General features: G+C 37.3%; 2 protein-coding genes across 4 annotated transcripts in view; both read right to left on the bottom strand.

Moving 5' to 3' along the window:
- Positions 1–719: 719 nt before the first annotated feature.
- Positions 720–17,716, bottom strand: part of Ncoa4 (nuclear receptor coactivator 4) — a 25,293-nt gene continuing 8,296 nt past the window's right edge. For 2 of the 3 annotated variants that reach the window (XM_015498898.2, XM_048807474.1), the window contains 9 exons: positions 10,128–10,282; positions 7,541–7,681; positions 7,288–7,376; positions 6,884–6,992; positions 6,277–6,366; positions 5,662–5,808; positions 3,065–4,078; positions 2,593–2,733; positions 720–2,244 (listed from right to left, as the gene is read on the bottom strand). In XM_015498898.2, coding sequence (XP_015354384.1) covers positions 2,239–2,244; positions 2,593–2,733; positions 3,065–4,078; positions 5,662–5,808; positions 6,277–6,366; positions 6,884–6,992; positions 7,288–7,376; positions 7,541–7,681; positions 10,128–10,268 — 1,878 coding nt within the window. In that variant the 5' untranslated portion in view covers positions 10,269–10,282 and the 3' untranslated portion in view covers positions 720–2,238. The remainder of the gene's footprint in view (positions 2,245–2,592; positions 2,734–3,064; positions 4,079–5,661; positions 5,809–6,276; positions 6,367–6,883; positions 6,993–7,287; positions 7,377–7,540; positions 7,682–10,127; positions 10,283–17,716) is intronic. The other variant, XM_015498900.2, reaches the window with a different exon arrangement.
- Positions 16,276–17,716, bottom strand: part of Msmb (microseminoprotein beta) — a 25,174-nt gene continuing 23,733 nt past the window's right edge. Inside the window, exon 4 of the mRNA XM_015498894.2 lies at positions 16,276–16,321. Within this exon, the coding sequence (XP_015354380.2) occupies positions 16,291–16,321 (31 nt within the window). The 3' untranslated portion in view covers positions 16,276–16,290. The remainder of the gene's footprint in view (positions 16,322–17,716) is intronic.

Here is a 17,716-nt window from a genome sequence, read left to right as displayed (position 1 = left end):
TTCAATCCCCAGTACCACAAAAAAAGAAAATAAAACATCTATTTGGATATGAAGGCAAAGTTAATCTTGGCATTTTCTTCTGCCTAAAGGAGGCCAAAACAACATGTTTTTGTGTTTGTATTGCAATGAAGGTCTGTTGGTGAAATTAACAACTAGGATAGGATTTTTCACCAGTAGACTGATAAGTTGGCATTAAGTAATCTGAAGATACTTCAAGTTAATCAGAATAGTATGCTAGTACAGTCTATCCAACAATCATGTTTAATTCTGTACATAGTAACTCCTTTTGGGAATAACTAGAAGCTAAAAGTTTTTCAAGAAGCCTTAGGAAAAGTTAAGGAAAATAAAGGCGAGTTTAATTTCTGAGTTTGTTATCCATAATATGAAATCAGTTACAAAGTAAATAGTAATCAACTAAGATGGCTAAGATGGGAAAAAGTAAAACCTGGGCCTTTTGGGAGTAAATGTAGTAAAAGGAAATCCAGTAGAAAAGCACTGAATCTTAGTTATGAAATTCCAGTTCTAAAAAGTAGATGTGAAGAATTTTCAAGTAAAGGCTGAAAATGGAATAACCTATTCTTTGCTAATTTAAGATTCATAATTTATATAGACAGTAAATACAACAGTCGTTTTTTGGCTGTACCCAACCAAAAATTATCACATATAACATGATAGCTCATTTTACAACATAGTTTTCAAATACACACATACAACTGTGGTGTGGCTATTATGCTTTTAATGGGGGAGGTATAAAATGCATCACTGCAAAAGAATGTTTTACATACTCATTAGCATAGTGATTAATGTAAATTACATTTTGATAATTTAAGATACAGTGTGTTAGACCTCAAAAAAGAAACTACCTGCCTGCAACCTAAGATACTGGAAAGAGTTCTTTTTACCTACCACTTACGTAATAATTCATTAGTGGCAGGAAGAAATAACATGAGGCCCTTCTGAGCTATGGTTCAAAGAATTCCCATGATGCTTAATGGCACTGTCACTATGGATCCATGAAATTTCCCCACAAGTATTTCTAATAGCATAGGCAGTTAAAGAGGTGTAATAGTTCTAAATAAAGCCTGGAATGCAGCTAAGACCTCAACGGAGTTTTAAAAGATAAATTCCACCTCTCCTACAGAGAAACTAAAGCTTGGGCATGAGTAACAATATTGAGAAAATGTTAGTAGTTTTCATAAATCTTCAATAAACACCATAAAGGCACAAGGGTTGAAAATAGCCTGTGCACTAAAATTCACTGCATCATACATTTGGAGGTACAGGAATGCTGTGCTTAAAAATGATAGGACATTGACTTTATCCCTAATCAAAAGCACCAGGTGTCAAGCTCAGCTTCCATTTACACAGAATGCACCAGTAATCCCTAGGGTAATGAATGGTTCAAGTACTACTTTTTCAGCATGTCTTGACTTTTTACTTAGTCAACACTGGGGCCCAAAAAGCATATGGGTTTGTAGAATACTGGAAAAAAGGCTTGCATTATCCTTAAAATGGTCTTTAAATAATAATGAATTCTCAAACATCTCACTGGGTACTTTTAAAATCCACAGGAATAAAGGCAAAATTTGCAGTAGATGAATTTCAAATGAAGAAAAATAGTATAGAACTCATATTAAGCCAAAACATCTGGTAATTAATGTCAAAAATTGTCAAGATTACTAATATATTTTGATGAGAAAAGAAAAAAATCACTATTGGCAAGGTTAATTATATGAAATATGCTATGTATTAATTAAATTGAACAATCATTTCAGACCACTAATAGAAAACCCACAGCAAGAGAAGCATCTAAAGGGCAATCAAAAGTTTAGGGAAGTTTACTAGCTTTCGAATACATCAACACACTTTGATTACAGAAATATTCACTTTTCAAACTACAGTGTTTATGTACTAGTTAACAACCCAATCTAAGGAGCTGTGGAAGCTGGTGACAACCTATCCACTAAAATGCTGCATTTGTAGTGTGGGGGCAAATTTAGTGAATACTTCTATCAGAAGGAAATGAATAACCTCAGCATCAAAAAACAGCCACAAACAGCCTCTTTCTTTTTTATAAAGAAACTCATAACTTTTGATAATTTTTCTTTGCTAGCTCAAAATTATGAGAAACTAAGCTGGTCAGACCCAGGAACAAGATGATTTGGCAAGCTGCAGTCACCAGTTCATGGATGTGTGATAATTTGCAGAGAAGCTGCTTGACTATGGTAGTCCATTCCTTCACATCTGCAAAGAAAAGTCCACAGATAAAAAGTCATTCTACTGGTAAATGAAAGCAAATTCTCCTCATCTTAAAACAACTCAGTAAGCTATTAGAATTCGTGAGATTTAAGAATTCCCAGCAATTACATCTCAAATGATCATTTTCAATTACAACTAGTGAGTGACAAAGCAAGTTCAAGTGCAATACATGAAATTTTTAGGCGCTCTTCCTCTTCCCACCCTTATAAATATATGGTTCGGTGAGAAAAGTGTGAATTCATAAAACAACATTTTATAAACAGCTACTTTAGTTTATAAAACATTTTATAAAAAACTATTAATCTAACATTCACACTGGTAGCATATACTCACCTGTAGAGGAGTTCGATATAACCACTTTTCTTTATCAACTTGAAGCTGCATACATGCAAAGAGATCACAAACTGCTGGGAGGCCATAACGGTCTGCAGGGAATTTATGTTCCTCTTGAAGGGGTGAGTTAAGAAATACTTCCTGCAAGAAGAAAAAAATATCTATTGTTTCATGTCATCTGGGAGGCACGAGACCAACTTAACTCACTTTCCGAATATAAATAATAAGTAAATATTGGCCAAGAGTAAAGATGACAACTATTATTTCTACCCTAAATCAGGCTGGGTTTTCTCTACTGCAAGATGGCAGCTGGCCTGGGAAAAGCACAAATAATTCAGTTTAAATAATTATTAAGTCCTTCTGAACACATGGCTGTCAAATTTAGCATTTAACCTATTTAAAGATCTGGCCCATGTGCAAGTTTTAGAGGTAAGAAAGTAAAACTCAAATGGCAATTTTGATGTCATCTTACCTGGGCCTTCTTTCGAAGTAGCCACTTGTCTTCTCCAGAAGATAGCTGGCTGAGGTTTCCCACTTTCTTTCCTGGCAAGACCCAGTCAGCAGTGTTAAAGGGACACCAGGAAGTAGTAATGGGGCTTTTAAGCTTCTGTCTGCCAGCCCTGTCGGCAGTACTAGGCACTTCCTTGGGACTTCCTTCTTTGCATGAAGGCCTGATGAGCCATCTTGACAAGGAACTGTTCCTTATGACTTCAAAGGAATCGGCAATTCTAGGAGTTATTGCCTTTGGTGCCTTAGCTTGTTCTGTTATGTCATTTCTGGAAGGACAGAGCCACATACTCAGGGACTCTTTATGTTTCTCAGGCTCGGGTTTGGGTTCCATAGGCATCCCATTTTTATCTTTTCCTTCTTTCTTCAGAAGCCATCTACACAAAGCTTCCTTCTCACAATTCTCCTCACACACACATTCTGCAAAGCTTGTGCATGGCTCATTGGCTTTGCATACATCTTCAACTTTATATGGATCCTGATGATTCTGGACAAGCCAATCCTCAGTAATCATGTTGGGGGTGGAAAGTGGTTTCTTGGCCTCCAAGTGGTCATTCAGGCACTTCAGGCTGCCCAGGTTTTCAATCTCCACGCCTTTAGGTTGGTTGCCCCAACAGTTGGTACAAGAGTCAGGCCTGGCAAGCCAATCATTCACACTGTAAGGCTCCTGGAAGACCTGGAATAAGAGCTTAAACTTCTCACTGGTTTCATGACTGCCATTCTCAGGTTTCTCCAACTTGCAAGGTTCCTGGGGAGGCACCAGCCAATCAGACAATCCCATCTCACTTTGATCAAGGAGCTCTAGATCTTCAACCTTTTCAACTTCAATGGAGAAAGAACTGGTAGTTGAGTGGCTGTTAAATTTTTGGTAACCTGGTTTTCCAGAAACTTCTTGTTGCTGACTCTTGAGGAGCCAGTTTTCTAAGCCCTTTAAGTTGCCCCAGACATTACTGAAGAAATTGCAGGCTCTTGCAGAGGTCTATATAAGAAGTACACATCATTAGTTTGCCAGAATAATTATGAATGTTTTGGGGATTCTGTCTGCATATTTACTGTCTTGCCCAATGTTTCCAAATTTAATGATAGACAAGAGATTTCTGTTTGGATTATTAAAACATGACTACATAAAAATATTTTCTGTAGTTCTAAAAAGCTAAACTAAGAATTTGTGGCATATGTGATACAAGAGAAGCTAGTAGTAATATTCTTATGAATATGGAAGATAAAAACAGGCAAAGGAAATGAAAGCAGTTACTCTGAATACTCTGCTAGTAGGAACATGACTATTACTAACTTGCTGGAAAGCCCAATTGGCCATATGTATCAAGTCTTAAAGAGTATGCTGAATTGAAATATGGAAATGTAGTTTCTAAGAATTTATTCAAAGGTTCCACAGAAGAAATCAAATGATAAGCCATGCACAGTGGCATGCACACCTGTAATCCTAGAGGCTTGGGAGGCTGAGGCAGTAGGATTGTGTGTTCATAGACAGCCTCAGCAACTTAACAAGACCCTCTCTCTAAATCAAATATAAAAATTGGGCTGGGAATGTTGTTCAATGGTTGAATGCCCTGGGTTCAGTCCCTGGTACCAAAAAAAATAAAAAATAAATAACAAATATATTCAGTATTATATTGGAGGGGAAAAAATACAAAAACAGGATTTAGAGAAAAGACTTGAAAAATAAATGTATACACAGGAAAAATGAGTATACCAACAAAAACATTACAACATCTTTTCATATGGGAACTGTGTGCATTTGTTTGTTGGTACTACAGATTGAACCCAGGGGCACCTAAAAACCGCCACATCCCCAGCCCTTTCCATTTTTAGTTTGAGACAGGTTCTCTGCAAATTGCTTAGGGCCTCGCTAAGCTGCTGAAGCTGGCCCTGAACTTGCAACTCTCCTGCCTCAGCCTCCCAAACCACTGGGGATTACAGGTGTGTGCCACTAGGCCCAGCTGTATATTTTTCAAATTCTTTATTGTGGGGCAGGGTCCTGGGGATTGAACTCAGGGGCTCTTGACCACTGAACCACATCCCTGGCCCTATTTTGTATTTTTATTTAGAGACAGGGTCTCACTGAATTGCTTAGGGCTTCCCTAAATTGCAGAGGGTGGGTTTGAACTCACGATCCTCCTGTCTCAGCCTCCCAGGCCGCTGGGATTACAGGCCTGCGCCACTACGTCCAGCTAAAGCTAATGGCTATTTTCTTAACTTTCTATCCATAGTTGAGAGATGTCACCATTATAATTAAAAATTAAGAATATGTCCAGCCAGACATATACCATATGCAGGTAGCACACACCTGCAACTCCCTACTCAAGAAACTGAGATGGAAAGATCACAAGTTCCAAGGACAGCCTGGGCAACTTAGAAAGACCTAGTCTCAAAATCAGAAATAAAAATGGCTGAGTGGAGAGCCCTTGGATTCAATCCCCAGTGCCCCTCAAAAAGTATATGGGTTTTTCCAGATTACAATCATATACTATAAGACAATATTGGTTAGTAATTAACTTGGTTTACTACTATATCTACTTCACAATGAAGACAGCAACATACCTGATTATTTTCTGAGGTCTGTTTTTGGGTGAGCCAGTCCTGGAGGTTGGTACTAGGTAGGTAAGAAGCATGACGACCACTGTTAGGTTTGCTTCCAAGAAGCCATTCACTGAGAGGTACAGTTGTGCTGCTGGATGTTGACTTCTGCTAATCACAAACAAAACTTTGCTGCCTAACAAGGATTGTCAAATGCAACAGAAATACACCAGCAAAGCAGGAGATCCAGTCTTGGGTTGCTACTGACCCTGAGCAAGTCACATGCCTTTCCCCCTCAATCTTCACAATTTTCAAATAAGAACTGTAACTACCTGTAGGGTTGTTCTCAACTCAGATGTCCAGGACCTTTAATTCACATTGCCTTTAAAAATACATCATCTCTATGAATTAACGGATCCCCAATAAAGAATCAATACCATAATTATTTTCTTATTTAATACCTATATAACAATCAAATTTCTATTTGACATTTAATGCTTCAAGCATTCACTTGCATAAACTATCACTGATAACATTTTACAAATAAATAGTAGCGCCCCCACCTCCACAAAAAATTATTTGATCACAATCTAAAGCAAATAATAGTAATCCAAATACCAGAAATAAATGACATTTTACCTGCTCTGGCATCAGGATATAACCTCTTTTCTCAAGGAAGGGCCCAGTGTTTGATGAACTAGCATGAGCCATCAGATGCTCAGGAATTTGCTATAAAATGAAGACAAGAATTCCATCAAATCTTCACAAGAATTGATAGTATTGCTACTTTTAATGAGACGCAAATTACACTACATTCGGGTCTTTATTAAAGACCATTCGGGCCATCAATTTTATAAGAAATATGGCAAAACAATTAGAGATGCAAGATTAATTCCAAAGATTATTGATGAGTCAACAAACTAACAGCCTAATGCTCTATTGACTTTATCAGAACTCACTTTCTCAATTTTTGAAGGTTAACGCCTCAAGAAAGCCACTATTCATATAGTAAATATGTAATTTGGCTTTTTTTAATATTTATTTTTTAGTTTTAGGTGGATACAGTATCTTTATTTTATTTTTATGTGGTGCTGAGGATCGAACCCAGTGCCCCAAAGGTGTTAAGTGAGCACTCTACCAGTTGAGCCACAACCCCAGGCCCTGTAATTTGTTTTAAGAAAGATCATCTGTGAGGATGCAGACTTGAGAAGCACCTGACAAAGGATCTGAGGTCAACATTACTCACAATGGTCTTGAGGGACCCAAAGGTGGTGATGGTTTGACGCAGTGCAGTTGTGTCTGCTTCAAAGAGCAGAACAGTTGAATCTTCAGGCTTAAGGGTCAAACTGCCCAATCTGGGGGAAAAATAAGCAAAATTCGGCTATTTTCATACAATATCTGTTTCAGTTGCTTCTAAAATAAAAGCCAAATTGTGAGTAATTTTAAATGGCTGCACTTTTCTAATAAACTCAACAGACTGTGTATGGTTTAATCACATATAACAAGTGTAACATTAAAATATAAGACAGGATGATCATATTATGAGAATGAAGATAAAAAGTTAAAACCAACATAAGCTGGGAGTTACAAAACTGACTTTCTTTTACTATGTCAAAAGAGCCAAAAGTCAAAACAAATAAGGGTATTTACCTCTCCAGACACACAGAAACTTGATTGGCTAGATCTTTATTTTGGGTACACTCCAGTTGATGGATAAGACAATTGAATTGGCCCAATAACTGTAAGAAAAATGAAACCACTAAAAGTACCAGGTATATCCAAGTTAAAAAGCAATTGAGATTAAACTTTTATCTGACTTATATTAACATTGAATTACAAGAAATATATTGTCTGGAAACAAGAAACCATGGTCAAACCAGTTCTAATCAGGGAGCCACCTTACCCAGTAGAGCTGCTGAGCCTGCTGCTGAAGTGTCTCCTCTTTAAGTTGATAGATGAGATCTACCTGTTCATACAGCCATACCTCACGGCTCCGAAGGCATTCCAGGTGACGGCTTATACAACTATGAATCTGAGATTTCACCTAGGAAACATACATGTTAGTTTCACTTGTGTAACAATCCAAAAAATGATGACTCCCACAGAACAGTGAGGTTCTTAACTTTTGTGGGTCACAGATCCTTCCGATTATCTAGTGACATTCAAGGAATATCCGCCTCCAAAAAACCAAAACAAACAAACAAACCACACATATACTAAAAATTATATATACTAAATATTTGGCCTGTAATTTCAGGGTATAAGTCCAACAGGGCCCCTGATGGACCCACAAATTCTTTCAAACCCCAGTTTAAGAATTATAGCCATAAAAGTTACACCTCAACTCTAAAATCTTCCTTTAATACTCCTGCCTCTAAGAATATCAAGTTTATTTTGGGTGTCCTAAAGTAAACAGAAGATACTGATCCCCTTCAGTTCCTATACTTTTTAAAACATATGACTTCACAAGTTTATCAGTAAAAGAGATCATTGGAACACCTGCTCTGGTCCTCAGCATCATAGGTGGCCTTTATGTCTTTCCTTACCTACAGAATGAGCAATCCATTTTCAGCAGCCTAATTTAGTAAAGACATGTGTCACCACATGTCAATAGCAAGAAGACCAATTAGGGTGGTCAGTAGGTAAAATTGTAAACTAAATGTTTCTGAGAGCATCAGCAGTGAGTCACCTGAGGGCTAAATGTCAAAATCCCAAGAGAAAAACTCAAAACAGCTATAAATGAGAATCCATATTAAATAACTTTAAAAATTTTTAAGACAATCTTTTTTTTTCTGAGTTAAAAAAAGTTGTATTTCAAAGCCATATACTACTTTACACACTCACCAACAGATTACTATTGGAACTAACAGATTTCATTCTGACTTCCAAATGACAAAGTCATTTACGGAACTATGTCACTAAAATAATGGGACCAATAAGTTAAAATGAGACAGGGGCATACTGAAGTGCTACTCTTAACACATCAAGAGGGTACAGCTAAGCAAACTACTGCCTGCTCCCCTCATTATTTTTCACTGATGACAGTGCCTGTCATGGAGACCACATAGAAAAGTATCAAAAATTTAAGTTGAGAAAGAAACTGAAGAAGAGAGAGCTTACAGAATGGGAGAAAATCTTTACTACACGCACCTCAGACAGAGCATTCATCTCCAGGAGAACTCAAAAAACTTAACACCAAAAAAACAAATAACCTAGTCAATAAACGGGCTAAGGAACTGAACAAGACACTTCACAGAAGAAATATAATCAATCAACAAATCCATGAAAAAAATGTTCAACATTTTTAGCAATTAGAGAAATGCAAATCAAAACTACTCTTAAGATTTCATCACTCTAGTCAGAATGGCAATTATCAAGAACACAAGCAATAATAAGTGTTGGTGAGGATGTAGGGGAAAAGGTACATTCATACATTGCTGGTGTGACTGCAAATTGGTGCAACCATCATAGAAAGCAGTATGGACATCCCTCAGAAAACCTGGAATGGAACCACCATTTGACCCAGCTATCCCACTTCTTGGTTTATATCCAAAGGACTTAAAATAGCATATTACAGTGATGCAGCCACATCAATGTTTATAGTAGCTCAACTCACAATAGCTAAGCTATGGCACCAACCTAGAAGCCCTTCGACAGATGAATGGATTTAAAAAAAGGTGATAAATATACATATACACACACACACACATATTATATATATATACACATACACACACACACACACACACACAATGGAATATTACTCAACATTAAAGAAGAATGAGTAGCCCTGAGGAATGGATTTGGCTATCTATGGATTGAGAACTCTGAAACCATGAGCCCTCAAATAAACTATTCTTCCTCTACAGAAAAAAAAAAAAAAAAAAGAATGAAATTATGGCATTTGCTGGTAAATAGATGGAACTGGAGGCACTCATGCTAAGCGAAATAAGCCAATCCAAAAAAAAAAAAGTCTATATGCAGATGCTTACTTCACAATGGGGTTTGTGTGGTTGAAGAAGAACAGAGTTACTTTAGATTAGAGGGGAGTTACTTTAGATTAGGGGGAGGGCGTATGGGGCAAGAATAATAGTAGAATGAAACAGATATTATTACATATATTACATATACCACTGCATGACCAATGTGATTCAACAACATGTACAACCAGAAAAATGAGAAATTATAATCCATTTATGTATATCAAAGTGCACACATGTATTCTCTCATGTATAACTAATTAGAACAAATTTTTTAAAATTTTTTTTAAATACATGTTGAATGGAATTCTCCGGAGTGGTAGAGGATTTCTCAGACTCTGGCATCTGCCTATTTCTCCTTTAAATTGATATGCCAGGCAGTTGAGATTAGGCAGATCATACAAGGCATGGGATGATATTTGTTTGTTGGCACTGAGAAGCCAAGTCTTTGGCTGTGTTTTAGCCAGCCCTATGTTAGAAGTCCAGATAAGAGAAAAGCACACATCTCACCTCTCGCAAGTTATCTTTAATTTGCTGTTCAGCTCGGTGAACTCCACCAATAGCAAGCTCCAAGTCCCTCCGTGCATCACTACATCTCAAAAGGGCTTCTCTATTACTGGAGCAGCTGCTCTGGTCCTGGGAGGTATTCATTCTGCTCACTGTTCCTTTAAAAGAAAGAAAAAAATAAAAATCCAAGTAACACTGTAATTACAACCAAAATCAATCATTGCTCAAATGATCATTCCAAACAGCTCCCATTACTAACTACTTGAATTACCTCCAACACAGAACACAGGACCTCAACACACAGGATACTCTTAATAAATACTGCCTCCTCCCTTCCCCATCTCTGTTCCTATTATAAAATTATATAAATCTTCCTTAGTGACACTTTACATGTGAACAGATACTTCTGGGGGTGGGGGGGACAATACTGGTAGTCCTCCTAATCAACAGAACACATGTCTCTTAAAAAGTTAAAAGAACATAAGTTGCTGGGCTGGGGACGTGGCTTGGTGATACAGTGCTTCCATAGCATGCACAAGCCCTTGTGTTCAAGCCCTGGAAGTGGGGGAGAAAGGAGTATGTTTCCATTCATAATACACATTTATTTAGTCATAAGAAGCATGTATTCCTCTTCACAGATTTAGACTAAAATGTGTTGAAGATTCCATAGTTACTTTTAAAATAAGCTGCTAATCAATAATTAGATAGAGTTTAGAATACATGTTTTTAGAACTGACATTTGCCTAAGTTTATTAAGAAGCTGTAATTTTGTTATTTTCTCTTTTAGGTGGAATTTTTTAATTTATGAAGAATTTAAGAATAACTATGCAGCTAGAAAGCACTCAAGAATACAAATGTAAACAAAATAATCTCAAATGACTCATAGAAAAGAGGTACTTATAGAAATTGGTATAGTTAAAAACAGAGAAACAGAGGGTTCTCTAAAAAACTCAGGGGAGACAAGGAAGAAAAGTATAAGGAAAAGCACACAATTATACAATAAGGCCCACAGAAGAGTGTCAGGGAAGCTTGACAACAGCCCCTGGAAGACTAATTTGATATTCATCCTGCATAACTCTAGAATCAACAGATGATTTCTAAAAACCAGGAAAAAGTAAACAGTGATCACTGTGGCCCAGAATGGGTTCACTTAGCCCTGTGATACCAAAGTTATTTCCTTTTGTATAGTTTCACCAAATTGGCCAGTAGATATAAAGCAGCAGATGCTAAGTACCCAGGTGACAGAAAGATTTTTGGCAAGATTCTGTGACATGCTTGGAGACAAAGTAAATATGGACTAAACAGAAGTACAACCAAATTAAACAATAAGATTACATTTTCACAAAGTAATTCAAAGGGTAATGGACTAAGGCCGGTTTAAATGTTTTTAAGAGGCATATCACTGTTTTCCCTAATTACTCAACTCTTTTTCCTACATATTTGGATGAGACCATATTAGAGCTAACATGGGGTTTTAACAGAAACATATTCCAAAACACTCTAGGTAGCTGTTAAAACCTCATAAAACAATATGGTGTTTGGGGTTTTTTTTTTTTTTTTTTTTTTTTTTTTTTTTGCATCTGAATGAGGTGCAAAAATGGGGTGGAAAAGGCAAGGAGTAATTTGGAGGGTTGTTGTTTTGTTTGCAATGCTGGGGAATTGAACCTAGGGGCATTTAGAAAAGGATAAAAGGTCTCAAAACCATGAAAAATTTCTCCAGAAAGGAAGGCTGTTTGGCCTAGATAAGAGACATCTCTGGGAGGACATGATAACTGCTCTCAAATATTTAGAAACCTGTTTTTTTTTTTTTTTTTTTTTTTTTTTGGTATTTAGCTTTTTGAGTTTTTATATACCCTAAGAGATTAGTGCTCTATCTGATGTAAGAATGGTAAAAATTTGATCCCAAGATATAGGCTCTCTATTCATCACACTGATTGTTTCTTTTGCTGAGAAGCTTTTTAGTTTGAATCCAGCCCATTTATTGATTCTTGATTTTAATTTTTGTGCTATAGGAGTCTTATTAAGGAAGTCAGGGGTCTAATCCGACATAACGGAGCTTTGGGCCTACTTTTTCTTCTAACAGGCACAGTGTCTCTGACCTTTAAACTTAGGTCTTTGATCCATGCATGGTGAGAGAGAGGGATTTACTTTCATTTTGTTGCCAAGGAACTGAACAGATGATACGCTCTAGAAGATGATATACAATCAATCAACAAATATATGAAAAAATGTTCAACATCTCTAGCAATTAGAGAAATGCAAATCAAAACTGCTCTAAGATTTCATCTCACACCAGTCAGAATGGCAGTTATTAAGAACACAAACAATAAGTGTTGGCAAGGATGTGGGGGAAAAGGCACACTCATACATTGCTGGTGGGACTGCAAATTGGTGCCGCCAATATGGAAAGCAATATGGAGATTCCTTGGAAAGCTGGGAATGGAACCACCATTCCACCCAGCTATTCCACTCCTCGGTCTATACCCAAAAGACTTAAAAACAGCATACCACAGGGACACAGCCACATCAATGTTTATTGCAGCACAATTCACAATAGCTAAACTGTGGATCCAACTTAGATGCCCCTCAGTAGATGAATGGAGAAAGAAAATGTGGTATACATACACAATGGAATAATACTTAGCAATAAAAAATAAAATCATGGCATTTGCAGGTAAATGAATGGAGCTGCAGAATATAACGCTAAGTGAAGTTAGACAATCCCAAAAAAACAAATGCTGAATGTTTTCTCTGATATAAGGAGACTGATTCATAGTGGGGTTGGAAGGGGGAGCATGGGAGGATTAGATGAATTCTAGATAGGGCAAAGAGGTGGGAGGGGAAGGGAGGAACCATGGGGGTAAAAAAGATGGTGGAATGAGATGGATATCATTACCCTAAATACCTGTATGAAGACACAAATAGTCTTCATACTTTATATAAATGAATATACTTTATATTCAACCAGAGATACGAAAAACTGTGCTCTATATATGTAATATAAATTGTAATGCATTCTGCTGTCATATAGAACAAATGAGAATAAAAAGATAAATTTAAAACAAATAAATAAATAAAATATTTGGAAACCTGTCGAACACAAGAATTAAACTTGTGCAGAACAGTCCAGGGTGGAAGTATGTGATGTGGTTAATAGGAGACATTTTATTTTTTTTTTATTTATTTTTTGTTTGTTTGTTTGTTTTTAAATTTTACCTTTATTTTACCTACTTTTGGTCTAATTTACTCTTCTTTTTTTTTTTTTTAAAGAGAGAGAAGAGAGAGGGAGAGAGAGGGAGAGAGAAAGAGAGAGAGAGAATTTTAATATTTATTTTTTCGTTCTCGGCGGACACAACATCTTTGTTTTGCATGTGGTGCTGAGGATCGAACCCGGGCCGCACACATGCCAGGCAAGGGTGCTACCGCTTGAGCCACATCCCCAGCCCAATAGGAGACATTTTAGACAATACATGAAAGAACTTTCTAACAGTCTTAAAGCAATGAATAACCCTAGAGAAGACAGCTTTAAACCGAACAGCAGCCTGCCCAGTGAAGTCATCCAAATGGCTGGCTGCCCACTTTAGACAAAGGGAACTTAGATTAGTCTTGAATGCATCTTTAAGACTAGGTTTCAGCCCAGGTACTTAACTGAAAGATGGGTAGAGACAAAAGCAAGTAAGTCCCAAACTCAGAAATAAACTAATGGAGTAGAATGAATAGGACATAACTTTCCTATGTTCATATATGAATACACCACCAGTGTAACTCCATACCACAAGAATGGAAAGTTATACCCCATGTATGTAAAATATGTCAAAATACTTTATAATGTCACGTATATCTAAAAAGGAAAAAAAAAAAAAGAAAAGAAGAAAGAAACTGATGGGAAGACACAGCCCAACAGATTTTCTTTCCACCATCTCAGCAAAAGATTCAGATCCAGGAACTTGAAAGTTCCTACAAGAAACTCAAAAGTTCAGGAAGATTTCTAACTTCCCCTTGCTAATTCTGTTACCTCAATCTGTTTCCCCAAAATGATTTGTAAAAGAAAAGCCTTTCTCAATTGGACTTGTCAGAAGTCTCCGCAAAAATTCTTTCTAACCCTGAAAACACCAGCTGCAGCTAACTTTGCAGCCTGTTTTCACAGTGTGAGTGGCCTGTTTGAAACCCAGGCATTAGTATGTATTTGGTACACACTATAGGGACTTTGAAAATCCTAACACAGGTAAACACTGAAAGGTTAGAAGACAGAATTACTCGCAAGGTGATTCACACTGCCCTAAGACATGTTCAGCTGTCTTTCAAATGTAATAACTGTCTTTGGCTGCATCAAATTTCCCATTCTTAGATCTTCACCACTGTGTGGAATGCCACAATTTCCTGGCAGTATGTAAACTAAGTAAGATTAAGTTAAAAGGTTGCTTCACATTGTCAAAAACCTTAGAACTCTGGGAAAATGGAAGGCAAACACAAATGCATACAGTGTAGTCTGTTATCTCTAGATCCCCAAAGCAAGTCTTCTTGATAAAATCACAAGCACTGTGGAACTGCACAAGAACAGACCATGGATAAGTACACACATTGGATTTTCTCCTTATCATCCATGCACAGAACATAAAATGAGATTAAAGTTACAAAACTAGCCAGGCATGGTGGCACATGCCTGTAATTCCAGCAACTCAGGAGGCTGAGGCAGGAGGATCACAAGTTCAAGGCCAGCCTCAGCAACTTTGAAAGACTGTCTCAAATAAAAAACAAAAAGGGCTAGGGAACATGGCTCTGTGGTTGAGTGCCCCTGGGTTCCATCCCTGGTACCAAAAAATAAAAATAAAAAATAAAAAACAAAAAAAAAGTTACAAAACCATTTTTTCCACACACACACACATTTTTTTCCCCCAAATTAAAATGAATGCTATCTTCAAAACAGTCATCTTGTTAGAATAAGGGTGTTTAGAGCTCACTGTCAGCCACTATAAAAATCTGTTTCATGTCTTTAGGGCCAGTCCTAGTATGTTTGGCCTTTTCCAACTATGGCTGTTCCTCCTTCCTGTGGGGCTTCCATACTCCTGATCCCAAGAAAGGCCTGCCCTCTTGTACTGTGATGAAAAAGAAACCTTCAGATCTAAAATGAAGAACCCCACCCCTCAGGTGAGCTTAAATCATATGAGTTGATGTCTGACCTAGCTTTATGAAATAGAGATTTGCATAAGGTAAGTAGCTCACATTGATCATTTTCAACAATAATTCACCATTTGTTCCAGGTTCAAGAAACAGCACAGCAAGCATGATGGTTAAGAATTTGCCAAACCTGTCTGTATGCTGGAGACCCCTGATCTAGTAACTTAACCACTCTGGGCCTCACCTTCCTCTGGAAAAATGAAGGCAACAACAATAGAAGGGAAAAAAATCAACAATTTCATTTAAAGATCTTCATTGGCTTTTTTCCCCCAATTCTAGAATTAGGCAACAGTTCATTCTATAAAATAGAAAAAGTACTCCCAAGGGCTGAGCAGAAGAGGTTTGTTTTATAGAGAGAACATACAAAGAAAAGAAAAAGCAGATGGGCCATTTCTAGGTTATGCTCCTTGTCAGGCAGAGACAGGAAGACAGAACAATGACTGATTAATTAACATGAGATTAAAGTTATTTCTTTTGTGTAAGGATTAAAGCAGAGAGAATGTCATTATCATGCCAATTAAAACTGACCTAGGAAATTTAGCTGTGGTCTCTAATCCTGACAGTTTGTAACCATCAGTTAACAATTTAATTTCAATTTGGTGATGAGAAACTTTAGTGTAAATGACTCCATTTTGACTTTTAGTCTGGTTTTGGGGTATGCAGGAACTTAGTCCAGTGTAATGATCTGTAATTTTTATTTTTATTCTCCACACAGAAGACTGCAGTGTAGTTACAGTGAGACATTATCTGTCTCTGAGCACTTAGCCAACCCCAGCAAGTCATGGGTTTTTTTTTTTTTGGGGGGGGGGTGGGGCAAAGGGGGGATAGATAGGGGCTTCAACACTGGGGGTTGAATCTGGGGATGCTCTAGCACTGAGATTCATCCCCATCCCTCTTTTAATAAAATTTTTTGAGACAGGTCTTGCCAAGTTGTCTAAGCTGGACTCAAATTTGTGATCCTCCTGCCTCAACCACCCAACTTGCTGGATTACTGGCATATGCCACCAGGTCCAAGAACTCATGTCACTTCTTAACAATGCAGTTGTTTTTAGGTTTGTTTTAGGTTTAACTGAGTGATAAGGACCTTGGGAATCTCCTTCTGTTGAGTATAGAAAGCAGCTTTGAAACTGGTAAAAGCTTTCACATGAAGAGGCCTGGACTTAGAATCCTTTAGCTATTTATCAGTACCTTGCCTTTTTGAACCTAACTTCCCAATTCATAAGTGAGGATAACAATATAGACTTGCAGATGTAACAACACGGTACTCATTTAATAAACAGCTCTTCGTCTAGTCTTTCACTCTATAATATAGCAATCGGCAAATTGTTTTCATGGCAAAACACAATAGTCTAAACCCACTAATATATACCAAGTATGCATGCTTCTGTCTGTTTCCTTGCCTGTACAAAGATTAGCTCTAATTCTAAAATTCAGTGTCTTTTATCTTCACCTTCAAAATCCAAACTATTGCCCTATCACCTTCAAAGGAGGACTGCCTTACATGTTCACTTTTTGAGTCAAAGTTAAGTGCTTTCTAAAATTTCCCTGTTTCAAGGATTCCCTACCCTAAGTTTTAGAGTAGGAGGAAAATATAAAGGAGAGGAAAAGAAAGACACATTCTTCAAACAAATAACAGAAACTGGAGTTTCCTTAAAGGGGAGTTCTGCCAATAATACCTGTCATACTTAGACAGTGCTTTCCAAAAATCTAGTTATGAAGTCCCAGATCTTGGAATCAGAATTTCTGAGCAACTAATCACAAATGAAAATAACTCGTCATCATATGGTTTAACCATAAAATTTCCAAAAAGCCCTAACCCTCATGTCCCACACAAACCACAATTTAAAGATCAAAAAATTTGCTGGGGGTGTAACTCAGTGATACAGCACATTCAGAGCACACTGAAGGCCTTAGGTTCATTCATCAGCACTACCATTACTAATAATAATTAAAGATGAAAAAATTGTAACTGTCTCTTTAGTACACGGTCCACACTTCATATATGATTCCAAAGGTCCACACAGTTTAAATGACCCTTCCAAAAGGCCACAGTTACAAGGGGTAAGATTTGGATACAGAACTAAAATTTCCAGGATCTACCCCTAGGATCTCTCCCCCAGGTGGACACTTTCTTCCTTTAGAGTACTATCACCCATAAATTATTATTTGCCAACACTAGAGTTTAAAATTACTATTCCAGCCCAGCAAGTTGGTACACTCCTGTAATCCCAGCAGCTTGGGAGGCTGAGGCAGAAGAATCACAGTTTCAAAGACAGCCTCAGCAATTTAGCAAGGCCCTCAGCAACTTCTAGAGATCCTGTTTCAATAAATAAATAAAGGGCTGAGGATGTGACTTGGTGGTAAAGCATTCCTGGGTTCAATTCCCAGTAACCAAAAAAAAAAAAAAAAAACCA

The sequence above is a fragment of the Marmota marmota genome, unplaced genomic scaffold (assembly GCF_001458135.2).
Source record: "Marmota marmota marmota unplaced genomic scaffold, marMar, whole genome shotgun sequence".
NCBI lineage: Eukaryota > Metazoa > Chordata > Mammalia > Rodentia > Sciuridae > Marmota > Marmota marmota.
The sequence above is the reverse complement of the archived record's forward strand: the minus strand, read 5'-3'. Positions and strand labels throughout refer to the sequence as shown.